Below are 12,940 nucleotides of genomic sequence, written 5' to 3' on the forward strand. Positions count from 1 at the left end.
CCAGTCCTACACAAAGTGGACTTAAAATACCAAATAAAAAAAAAATCACTTAATATACCGGGTGTCCCAAAAGTCGCTTGACCGAGAAATAAATATTTGTATTGAACTACATGGGCAGCATTTTGAGCAACTCTTGTTTTTTTTAAAAAAAAATGTGTAATAAATTCTACTTGTATGAAATTTAAAAAATGTTGATTTAATAACACAAGTATTGTTTTCAAATACAAATATTTATTTCTCGGTCAAGCGACTTTTGGGACACCCGGTATAGTAGATAAATGGTATAATCCGAAAAGACTAACCAAAATCATGGATATTAGTGATATATGAAATAACATTTAAAGCTTAAATTTGTATGCTTATATTTTATATTAAACCATATATTTATCGAAATTTCAAACGAAGTGAATGTTTTTAAAAAGTCGAACTGATATTTACATTTTTGTAGGATACGCACAGTGAATTCTTTTGAAGATTGATTGATTGTTTTGGTGTTTTAAGTTCACTATATGCGCAGTAAGGCTAATCGCTAATCGGGACTGGACCTACAGCTTAAAGTGGCATCCGAACCACTATGTACCTCCACCGGGTATCGAACCCGGGACCCCTTTGACTACAAGGCGACGACGCTACCACAGCGCCATCGGGAAGGCCCTTCTTTTGAAGTTTGTATTCGAATAACTATGGACTGTCACAGCTAGTGCTCTGTAAAGTTCAGTGCGTGCTCCATGGCAACAACAGTATCCCGAGCATTGCTCATGCGTAATTTGATCCTATAAGCGCGGTCATATTTACCCTGAAGAAGAGTAACCTTTCCTGCCTGCAGACTAGATTCGCTGTCCAGCATTTGCGAGCAAGATTTTTTTTGTACGCGTGCACTTCCTGACCTGAAAAAACAACTAGCAGGACGAAGGCAAGATTCAATGACAGGCAACTGTCTCCACAGATTTCTAATATAGCACTACACAGGGTGGTTAAAAAAAACGTGCAAAAATGAAACAGGAAACGCGATGCACCAAACACCCATGCCCAGGCCGGGATTGAACCCGGGATTTAGCGTTGTATTATATTTCGAAATCAAATACAAAACCAAATCGTCAAATTCAAGCCACGTTGTTAAGATGCAATGAACGAGTAGCACACACACTCTGTATCGGGAATCTCAGGAGCAAGCGAACGAAAACAAGTCTTTGCAAGGGGGGGGGGGACGCGGCTGCAGCTTTGCTTCGCCCACTCGCTTTCTCCCCTTTCCCGTTTTGCACGGCCTTGTTCTACATATTCCTACAGTGGAACCACAATCAAAAAAGCCTGCGCAGACCCGGGACTCTTGTGCACCGTACTCCCACGTGGAGGGGAGGGGCAGAGTGAAGCATGCTTCCTTATGGCCCGAGCTGAACGGAAGAAGGTGAACGTGCGTGGAGACTTTTCGCCGAAGATTCTTTTGTTTGTGGTCGCTCTATATGACAGAGTGTAGGTATGAAGCATTAGTTAAGTACAGTATCAGTTGGTCAGAAACTAGCATTCGAAAAAAATAATAAGTGTTTTCATCATCCCGTTATCGAGATGTATAATACACGCAGCGCCATCTGTTGACGATTTTTGTTCATATTTTCATGCTTCCAGGTCCAAGGGTTTGGGCTGTAAATATATTGAAATAATAATGAAGGTTTATACTTCTTCCCGTGGCCCCCTTAGGGACTGAATTTCAGAATATCCCTTCTTATGGTGGTTGCTTAACGTTATAAGAGAAAGATAACGTTCAGATTTCTTCAGAGACTTAGTAGGTCCGCGGTTTTGGGCCAGGGGCGATTCCTCCTTTTTAGGACGTGAGGAACTTCCTACAGTTCATTTGTAGTTATTTTGAGTTAGGAGTTTAATCCGTTATAAAATTATGAACGCAATGTAGTACGTACAATTGACTAGATTAGCTGTTAGCTACTGTCAAGAGTTGACTGCTTTCGCACGCACCAGCAGCAGCCGAAAGACGATGGCCACAGGCTTTCTGCCGCTCCCTGAGGAACCACGGCGGTCATCTTACAGACATATGGGTAAGGGTGGAAGGGGCAGTGAAGGGAGGGGCGGCGAGGACTGAGGAACCAACAAGCTGTTCCTCAATGAGCGTTGCCAATCCCAGCAAAATGGTACTAAATCAAGCACAGTTTGATATTTGTTGGCACTTAGCACCCTGCTTTTGACATAGTGGTAAAAATCTGCAAACTCCATTCCCTGAGAGAGGAAAAATCGAATTCAATGGAATATGTTTTCAGGAAATAGAAATAATATTATGTCCAAATTTTATTTCTACTTCATCAGCGGACATGTTTCAAACGAAAGTGAGTACCCGATTCAGCGTCAAGCTTTTTTACAACCATGCCACGATCCATCTTCTATATTTTCTTCATGCTGCCCGATTTAGTTTGTCAGGAGATTTTGTGGTAGGAAATCGGTATAAATTTGGAGGTAAACAATTTTCTCAAACCTTTTTTAAGTTCTATATTGAAGCCATGTTTGTTGCACAATTTTAAACAATTTTTGGGGAAAATTTATACTATTACATAACTGTTAAGAATAAGTAACGCAAGTTCAATACTCTAGAAAAGTAGATGCAGAATTACAATTATCCGAAAAAAGTAATTAATAATAAATCCTAGCACAATTTAGAAACATTTAGCATAATTTCAAAGTTTAAGCAGCACTTTTTGTTATCGTAAACACACTCGACGACAGGGAGGGAGAAGAAAATCGAAATTCTTGAAAAATCTGAAATATCGTTTGATACTTACGTCGGTTTTTATACGTTCACATTTAAATATTTCGTAGTTGAAAGTGAGGAACAAGAGCTCCTTGCTATACCTTGAACATGGGCCTGCAGCTAACAGGAAAGGAAAAATCCTGCGGACGTCCGTGTGTTTCACAATGGCATACCGATATTTTCCCGGTATTTCATATGGACGATATTGCACAATGCATCTCTCAACACCATGGCTTTTCATTTTCATAATCGGCGAGACTAAACGGTCGTTAATATCCGCTATCGTCTATCGCTACTGAGTGGCAAAATTCAATGACCGATTACTGAAACTATTGGCATTAAATTAGGCTGTATCCATTCTTAACTGCTGGCAAACTATTCTGTATGTTGCTCACGTAGATCGATAATTGCTCTCGCCTTAATCGGAGTTCGATTCTACGAATCCGCATTCCCGAGAGGAACCTGCTGCATCGAATTACAAGTTTCCTGTCACAGTGGCGTGCCGGGAAGGGATGTTTGGAAGGGGGGATACGTCCCTTTTCCTTTGACCAGGCTTTAACAAATACACTTAAAATAACATTTATTAGCAAATACGGATAGGGCAGATTAATCAATAAGTATTGATAAATTCGATATCCATACTTGATCAATATCAGCAAAAAATTCATATCAGTCCATCCCTAAAATTAGCTTAACCAGGTGGAGAGGTGGGGCAATATTAACAAACTACATTTTATATATAATAAATATTTAATCTGCCACTCATGAGGAAAGTTTGGGTTGCCTACATGGGAGGGGGGTGAAATTGGTATTCGACTTTCCACCCTGGAAAATGATGTAGTTCATTTAAAGTTACAAAAAGCAGAAAGCTTGTTATTTTTGTACTTAATAACACAAACAAAGTTCAGTTAGTATTTGATTGAAAGAATTAAGAGTGTAAAATGCAGAAACTAGGTGTTCATATTCTAACATTTAATCCAAAGAACCAATGGCTTCATAGTTTTCAAAATTCCCAACATGAGATTTTTATGGGAGAAGTTATAACCATAAACTTTGAATAAAGTGCCCTCCCAACTTTCAGAGCTTTTTCTTGAATGAGAGATGTGTGTGTGTGCAGAGGCGCAACCACGAATTTTTGTCTGGGGGGGGGGCAAGTACTAGGATAAACGTACCAATAATAATAACAGTAATAATAATAATAATAATTTCAATAATAATAATAATGCTAAAAATAATAAAGTCAATAATAATAATGTTGTTATTATAACATTATTATTATTGATTTGCTTTATTATACTTCGCTTCTTGTGCCACTCTTGGCTAATTTGGATCCACTTTTTGGATCCACTTTTTCTTGCAGGCTGTAATCAATATTGATTTAATAGGACGCAAATAATTTCACGGGACGCCAATGCATTCTCTCTTTTACAACTTTTGTGCCTCCCCGATGGTGTAGTGGTAACATCATCGCCTTGTGATCAACGGATCCTGGGTTCGATACCCGGTGGAGGCACATGGCACAGTGGTTCGGATCCCACTTTAAACTGTAGGTCCAGTCCTGATTAGCCTCTCTGTGAATAAAGTGGACTTAAAACCACAAATCAATCAATCAATTTTACAACTTCTTTTCATTTAGATCGTTCGACACCCAAAGCAGACTCCCGCAGGCATTGCAAGCAAGAAAATTTTATGAAAAGTATTTTTATTTGCATAAAATTTGAAGTTGTGGGCAGTAATTGCCCCATGCAGGTGCACTTGACCTTCAATGTTTGCCCCCACTTGCCCCCCTAAAACTCATTTCAGTCCAAGGTAGGGGGGGAATGCCCCCCTGTGGCTGTGCCACTGTGTGTGTGTGTGTGTGTGTGTGGACCTTAACACACACACACATATGCTTTCATTTCAGTACACTGTGTAAAATTAAAAAAAAAGGAATTTGATAGTCACTCATTTGGTGCAAGGATATAAGGACAGGCCCATAGCCAGGCAGGGGCCAGGAGCGGCTCAGCCCCCCCCCCCCCGAAACTGCTGTCAGCTCCCCCTGGCACTGCCATCAGCCCCCTTGGCATTAGGTAAAACTATTTTGTATAATTTGTTTGCAGTGAAGAGTAAAAATGTAAACAGCTCATGACTTTAAGGATAAATCCACAGAACGTGAACAGCACAGCAGCTATTATTACATTCGCTCATCTTGTTTATGAGCTGAAGTCTAAGTAACTGCAAGTATTTAGAAGATTGTCTAGACTTTGTAAGTTCTTTCATAGGGGAGCTTCTATATATATCTGTACCTTCACTGCCCCTGTTGCAGCCTCCATTTATTCAGAAATCTGTGACTGTCATCATGCAAATTTCCTTCGCAGGAACCATCAAGGGTCAAGTGCTCCTAAGTTTCGGGAATGAAGGGCAGTTTCATTGATTCAGCCGGGGAATCGAATTTACTGTATGCACTGTGATTGAATGTTGTAAATTTTTTTGTGTGATATAAATATCTGTATCATCTAGAGCAGTATGGAGTGTGTAAGGGATGATTTTCAGTAATAGTCAATTAACACTTCAATAGATATTTTAAAAGATGTAGAAAAATGTAGTATTTGTGTGATATTTATAAATTTTATGTAACGTAATGACCCCTTCCCCCAACACACACAATTTACCTTCATTTAATACTTAAATTTTTGAAAAACGGAATTGGTTTACAAAGCCCCCCTGATAACCCGTGAGCCCCCCCCCCCCCTGGAGATCAATTCTAGCTACGGGCCTGTATAAAGATGGTAATAATAACATAGAATAAAATGGCTTTATTTTTATTGGTTTATAATATTTATTATTGTGTAATAGTAATCACTTTCAGGGTGTAAGGGTTGATATTTTCTGAAGGCATCCAAATGTCACCCTGAGCTGCATTTTGCAGGATAACGACAGTGGCACCTGAGCTTAGCCGGAATAATCCTCTGTGGGATTTGTGATTGTTCTTTCATTAATTTCATCTTATCACCACTTATCCTCATCTTCATGTTTAGTCAAAAGTGGCAGAAAAGCAAAGTAAGATAAATTAAATAAATCAGTAAATCAAATAATCACTTCCATCATGATATATTATTTCTATTCAAGCCTTATCAACTGGCAATGTTAATGGTTGGCTGGTTGCCCACCTTACCTAGCTCCCCTTCCTCCACATACATAATTATGAGACCCCTAGGTAATTCATTGTTGTATATTATCTACAAAAATATTCAAAATTCACATTTATATAGTTTACAAAAGTTCGTATTTTGTAGTAGTAATTTTTGGTGTGAAATATAGTACTTGTTATCCTCTGGAAATTTATATATATATATTTTTTTCATTTCAGTCATGATGTTGTGTGATGCAAGGCAGGAAAATATAGCACCATTATGTGAATCTAACAATACATTGTATGATGTGAGTACTTTTCAACCTAATTCTAGGAATTATACTAACTTTTACTGTTGCCAGAATTTAGCTATCCAAGGTTGTATAAAACATTTTCTTCAATTGATTGTTCTCTGCTTAGTTCTTTACAAGAAAAAAACATTTGCTTGACTGTAATATAGCACTTATATGCATAGCAAAATAATGTTGTACCAAAGCATCTTTCTTCTAGCATCATGCATCATTCTGTAGCAATTGAAAGTGCTGTGAAAGCTGAATGCTGGAAAAATTGTAGGCTAGAATGTACAATATAGAGAAAGTCTCCAATTTCGTTAATTTTCGGTATACTAACTAATTTTGGCCTCCTAATCACTAATCTGTTGTAAAAAACCGGGGGTCACGTCTGGAAATTGTACATTTTGATGAAAAATTGTTCGTTAGCACCAAAAACCATCTACGGGTAGCCCCACAGACCATTGACGTTAGCCCCAAAAACCATCCACAGGTAGCCCCACAAACCATTGACGTTAGCCCCAAAAACCATCCACGGGTAGCCCCACGAACCATTCACACGAGGTTAGGTTAGGCCTGTTAGGTTAGGTTCCATTAGCACTCATTTCACCCCTACATTCATCAAATAAATAGGGATCGTACTAGAATTGAACATCATAAATCATTTTCTTGTAAAACAACGGCGTGGTTGGACACAATGACAGGATATTACATTTTTGTTCGTAAAACTACGCATATACACCTATATATATAAAAATTCAATCGGCTTTTTTTCAAATTTTCAGACGTGACCCCCGGTTTCTTTCAACAGATTCATGATAAGGAGGTCAAAATTAGTTAGTATACCGAAAATTAACAAAATTGGAGACTTTCTCTATATTGTAAATTCGCTCCAAATTGTATATTATAAGAAAAAGCAGTAAACATATTAACTATGAAGTAAAGAAGTTATTTAAATGCTGAAGTTATTCTCACTGATTAATGCAATATAAATATTTGTACTATTGTTTTATTATTTATGTTTTTTGTTTCTATTTATTTTAGATTGTTTGTCAACTAAATTACTCCCTGTGTGATGATGCTTTACCTTGGATAGAAACATTTGACAGTATGAACAACAACTATTCAGACAGTGTTTCGACGGACTCGATGGAGTTGCAGAAATATTTTGACCACGGTATGTTCACCACAAGTTTCTTGTATTAAAATGGTAGCAGAAAAAAAAGAGAAGTTGTTACACTGTATTTACTAATTGTGCAACATGCCATAAAAGTTAAGCAGAATAAAAATGTCCCTAGGTGTTTTAAGGACAAGGAGCACAATTTTGTTCACAAAACACAAGTAGTCAAGCAAGAGGGACATCTGGGTTATTGAAGTATTCCTTTTTAAGTACTCTAGAAACATGCTATTCAATATAATTCAACAAAGCACATGGGTGGAAAGAAGGAAAGTGAAGAACTGAACTAAATTAAACTGAACTCTGTGGTGCAGCAGGTCTTTGAGAGCCAAGGCTTGCCATGCAGCTTTTTTCATTGTGTGCCGTGTGGGCACAACATTGAGTCCCATTGCTGCCGTTTTCTGAGACCAAATCCCCCTACTTTTTCTTTTCAAGTAGCGCTCCAAATCTGCTTATGATGCTGCGAAAACACTTGACATTTTTTGAGCTCCCACTGTGAATCGAACCCAGTTTCAAGAAGAAATAGCAAGAATGTCAAAGTTATGACTTGCTACGTAATCTAAATCGTTTACAAAACAACTTTTTATTATTGCTTTACACAAAAATAAAATGAAAATAACGTTTGAATGGCACACTGCATGACATTCCAATGTAAAGCTTAAGGACACCAAATAACTGAACGAAATTCTGGAATAACACAACTAGCATGACACCACTACTGGAAATGTTCAACAGTGAACAGCCCCATTGTAATATATCTCAGGATCAGAAAGCTATTATTACATAATTGAATACTTTGTTATCTTGATCTTAATTCATGAAATTCTTTCTTACTTACTTACTTCTTCTTCCCCTTCGTGCTGTTAGACATCGGGGTCCTTCAGCCATCTGCTAAAACTCTTCCTATCATGTGCCATTCTTTTAAGTTCCATTAGTGTCTTCCCTCTTTTAGTAACCGTCTCTGACAGGTATTGTTCCCATTCTATCAGAGGGCTTCCTCACCTTCTGGTCTTGCTTCCATTACTTGTTTCGGTTTTCTTTCTTCTCCCATTCTCATGACATGGCCATACCAGCCAGAGTTCTCTCTATTATCTCTTCAATTGATTATACTTGTAGCTGTTCCCTGATTTGAGTGTTCCTGATTCTATCTCGTCTGGTTTTTCCTACGAGTCTTCTGAGGTATTTCATCTCTGTTGCTCTTAATCTACTTTTAGCTTATTTTGGATCATTAAGCTTTCTATGCCATAGAGCATTGTGGGTATAATTATGGTTTTATAAATCCTTAATTTAGTATTTTCTTGTATCTCCTTTTTTTCCTACTATTGTATTCTTTCAGTACCAATTATTCACATGAGGTGGAGGGGGGAACGTTGTAGTGCAATAGGAAATTATATTCTTTCCCATCACTTCTAAAAGAAGTCCAGATTATATGTATATAATACAGCTAATATATTTTATATCTTGTCTGATTTTTCACTTAGCAATAAAATTTTCACTACTTTGTGCTAAACACCTATGAATTTGTCATTATGGTTTTACAAATGTCAGTGGATAATTATTATATTATATAGAGACGTGAAGAAGGCTATATCCACTGTATAACTGACCAAAATGGGCACATGTTAAGTCCTGAACTGTTATTGGAATCTGTAAAATCCTATTTTTAAACGGATTCTGATACTCAATTCTATCTTGTATATAATTACCAATAATTACTCTATATCAGTGTAAACATCTGTGAAGAACAGTGGGGCAGCTGGCCCCCACTTTTTGCCACTTTTGCCCCACACTATGCTAAACCTTTTCTACCAAGGGAAAGTCAAGTGTCATTGCCCTTTTGGAACCCAATGATTGTGAAGATAGTTATAATTTCAAAAATTGTAATAAATGCAAGAATGTTTATAGTATATTGGCAACTTTGTTACATCTCTAATCAAATATTTGAGTTCATATCCTAATTCCTAATATTTTCATGTGCAATGAACAGTTTTAAATATTTGTGAAACTGTTTATTTGCAGATGATATAAAGTCTCCTCCTGATGCATGGAGAAACAAACTAGTGAAACGGTGGACAACGTATGATGTCATCAACTGGATCATTTATGTAGCGAAGCAAAACAGTGTGGACTATGAAAACATAAACATGTCTGCTTTTAGCTCACGTGATGGAAACTCATTGTGTGAATTGTTAGAAGGTGATTTCCAAATGATTGATCCCAATTATGGTCACATGCTGTATAAATCACTGGAATCGATTATTAATAATGAGAACTCATCATCACCTTGGAATACATGTAAGTAGCAAGTTGTAATAATAGTAGTACAGTAGAGCATCGATTATCCGAAACAATTCGGGACTGTGGGTGTTCGGATAACGGATTTTTTGGATAACTGAGCATTTACGAAAAAAGTTGTACCAGTGTCATAGGAGCAATATAAAACAAAGAAACAGTGATATTGAACACAAAACTGTATATATTTTGTATCACATGTCTTACAAATACATATGTTACATAAAGTAGTACAGTAAAGTAGACCTACAGTTTAGGAAAAGAAGTCCAGAATTGTCTTTTGCTTCAGAGCTGAGACTCATTTTTTTGCCGCTAAATCTCGCACATGTTTTAAAGACAGCAATTGGACAGCATCAAATTCTTCATGTTGTTCTAACCACTTCATAGCCGTCTCAAGGCAGTGAAAAGCTTCTTCACTGGATGGTCCTTTTTCAGCACGGTCGTCATCGCTAGGCACTTCCTCTTTAGTGACACCACTGACGACGTGAGGTTGGTCACATACACCAGTTGGCAGGGAGGGGCAAAGCACCACAGCACTAGCGATCGCTAGCGGAACTACATTTGAATTTGCCGACTAGAAAGCTTTCGGTTGGTCGGTATTCGGATAATCAATGCTCTACTGTAATTCATAATTGGGAAAAGAGAGACGCGGTAGTATATAAATACAGAGAAACTAGTACTCACTTATCCGCAACTGTTTTTTGTGAGTACTAGTTTCTCTGTATAATAGTAGTGATGATAAAGATAATAAGTTTTCACCACACAAGTTTTCACTTGTAGTCATCACCATCTTAGAAAACAAATGAAAGAAACTACATACTTCATAGACATACATACATACCTATAGATGTCTACATGATTTTTATCAGGGAGGGAGCAAGTAAGGACCTCCCCCCCAAATGCTTCAATATCAGTTTGAAGTTATCTTTTATACATTTTTTGAGCAAATTTTATATTGTTAACTATTCAAGTATCAGTAGAATTATTGGTGAAGATTGGGATGAGTATGGGTATTGGTCCATCTCTAACATGATGGATGCCAATTAGCAATGACATATGTAGATAAAAACATAATGTAGGTTCTGATCCAAAACTACTATCAATATCATTAATACATTTCTTCCTTTGCAGTGCCATCATTTGATACCTTCCAGAGTCCAGAAAGAAATATGTTTCTGTCAAATGAACCAGATTTGCATAACTTGGAAAACTTACTCAACAGTTCCACTGAAGCTGGTGCCATATATGAAAGAAGAATACCAAGTTTTCCAGAGTCTACTACAAGTATGTATTGTATTCAGTGCAGTGTAAAAATTTATTCAATTTGTCAAATGAAAAAATGAAATATGAGTCTGTACTTATTAGAAAGTGTTATCAGCCATGTCAGTCATTTCGTTATCAGGATATTAACCTGTATGTAACCAAAAAATAATTACCTTTCAAGATGAATGTAAAATGCTTGAATGATTGCTTGTAAGTGAAATTGCATAATTGAATCAATCTAAGAATATTTTCAAGCAAAACTTGGACTTTGTGCAATTGTAGGGTAATAACTGTTGTCCTCATAACTAATCAGAATGGTTGAAAATTTTTGGAATTTTTGTATTAGTGAAATTGTGCCCCTTATTTGTAGGGTGACCATACGTCCCATTTTAACTGGGACAGTCCTGTTTCATGGTCATCCTGTCGACATTCTTATAAAACCACTATTTGTCCTGTTTTATAAAAGTCTAAGAGTTAGCTTGAAAATAGTCTTAATTTTTTTAAAAAATGGAATTTTTAAACTAGCGTTATGGCAGCACTGTGGCAAAACAGCTGAGCTGCATTTCAAGCACTTCATAACAATCAAACCTCGAGAATGTTCGAACAGATATCAGTTTAATGTTATCTTGCGTCCGAGTGTTCAGTTATTTGTAGAGCAATGAATAACCATGACCAATAAGCATATAGTTTCAACTCAGACCTGCAATTAGGGCTGGATTTACCTCTTTGCCGCCCCTAGGCCAAACAAGCTCTGCTGCCCCCATACCGTTTATCAAGAATGAAAAAAATCATTATTTTCTGTATTACTTACAGAAAGCTTAAGGTTCGTCACACTTGTTTTGTGTTGAGGTAAATTTTCATGTTGCTGCACCCTTTTTGAGGCATTTTTCCAATCGTTAAACCCAGAAGTAAAAGATATTTCCGTTTTTCGGTCACCAAACAACAAACGTGTAATGCAGAAAACACAGGCTTTGAATTCTGAATAAACCAGCCAATGTCTCATTTGTTTTTCTCCATTACTCAAATTTCGGATAAAGATATGTTCAGAAAGGTATCTATCTTTATCAGCGTATGTCCTCTTAGATTTACTGAAATCCATTTCCAAGTTCTGTTTGATGCCATGCACAGCTACGTAGTCACGAATTTGTTCATCAATTTTCCGCAATGCTGGGTCTGTACTTGGCACTAGATTGTGTTTTTCAGTAACACTTACACTAACACGGCCACTAGTTTCAATTTTACCAGAGTTTGCCATTGAACTGAAGAATCATTAGGTGATCCGCCACTGATGACTGATGCCTGAGATTCATTGGATGCATGAGGAACATCTGTAGAATTGACCGAATACACACTGGTCTCATCAATGGCACTTTCCTAACTTTTTTCCTGATTACATTTCTGTATAAAGAAAGAACTGATTTTCGGAACCTTCTTCAGAAATGCTTCCTGCTTTTCATCTTTCTCCGCTTTTCTCTTTTTGTATTGTGACCCACTGAGTCTTACTCTTTGATCACTCATACTGAGCGTAATGACGTTTTAACCCTTAACTTGTGAGTTAACTGGAAGTTTCAGATTACCGCCTTTCGTTCAAGCTAGTGTCATCACCTGTCTACCTTATGCAATAGTGTCCTTGGCCCTCCTCAGAGCATCAGTTTCTCGCCAACTTATCGTGTGTAAGGAGTGAAGCTTTTTTTATTGCCAAGTGCGGTCTGCCTGACGTACCTCACAAGGAGAGTTATGGAGAGTGATGTGCAGTCTTCTATTAGAATTAGAAAAACTAAAAAATATTTTTGAACACTTTTTGCTTTCTGTAGTTAAATTGCACTTACTAGTTGCCAAATATATTGTAAAAGGTTATTTTTTGTGTATATTTTTGACAGTACGACAAGTGAAATGAATATGTTCACATTTATAATAATTTTTGTAGATGAATGGACTAATGAATATAGTAGCTACATAACTTACATTCTGGCACTAATTGCTGTCAAATCAGTCACTAATACCCATAATGTATTATTCTTCAATATCAGACAGTTAAATTGGTAATTTATGTT

At 37.1% G+C, this 12,940-nt stretch overlaps 1 protein-coding gene across 5 annotated transcripts in view; it reads left to right on the forward strand.

Annotated features, from left to right (window-relative positions):
- Positions 1–12,940, forward strand: part of LOC146004999 (ETS homologous factor-like) — a 54,424-nt gene that overhangs the window by 27,518 nt on the left and 13,966 nt on the right. For all 5 annotated transcript variants that reach the window (XM_083144115.1, XM_083144124.1, XM_083144108.1 and 2 more), the window contains exons 2-5: positions 6,102–6,172; positions 7,199–7,331; positions 9,351–9,626; positions 10,755–10,907. In XM_083144115.1, the coding sequence (XP_083000241.1) occupies positions 6,104–6,172; positions 7,199–7,331; positions 9,351–9,626; positions 10,755–10,907 (631 nt within the window). In that variant the 5' untranslated portion in view covers positions 6,102–6,103. The remainder of the gene's footprint in view (positions 1–6,101; positions 6,173–7,198; positions 7,332–9,350; positions 9,627–10,754; positions 10,908–12,940) is intronic.

This window comes from Lepisma saccharinum, chromosome 1, assembly GCF_977018435.1.
Source record: "Lepisma saccharinum chromosome 1, izLepSacc3.1, whole genome shotgun sequence".
Classification (NCBI taxonomy): domain Eukaryota; kingdom Metazoa; phylum Arthropoda; class Insecta; order Zygentoma; family Lepismatidae; genus Lepisma; species Lepisma saccharinum.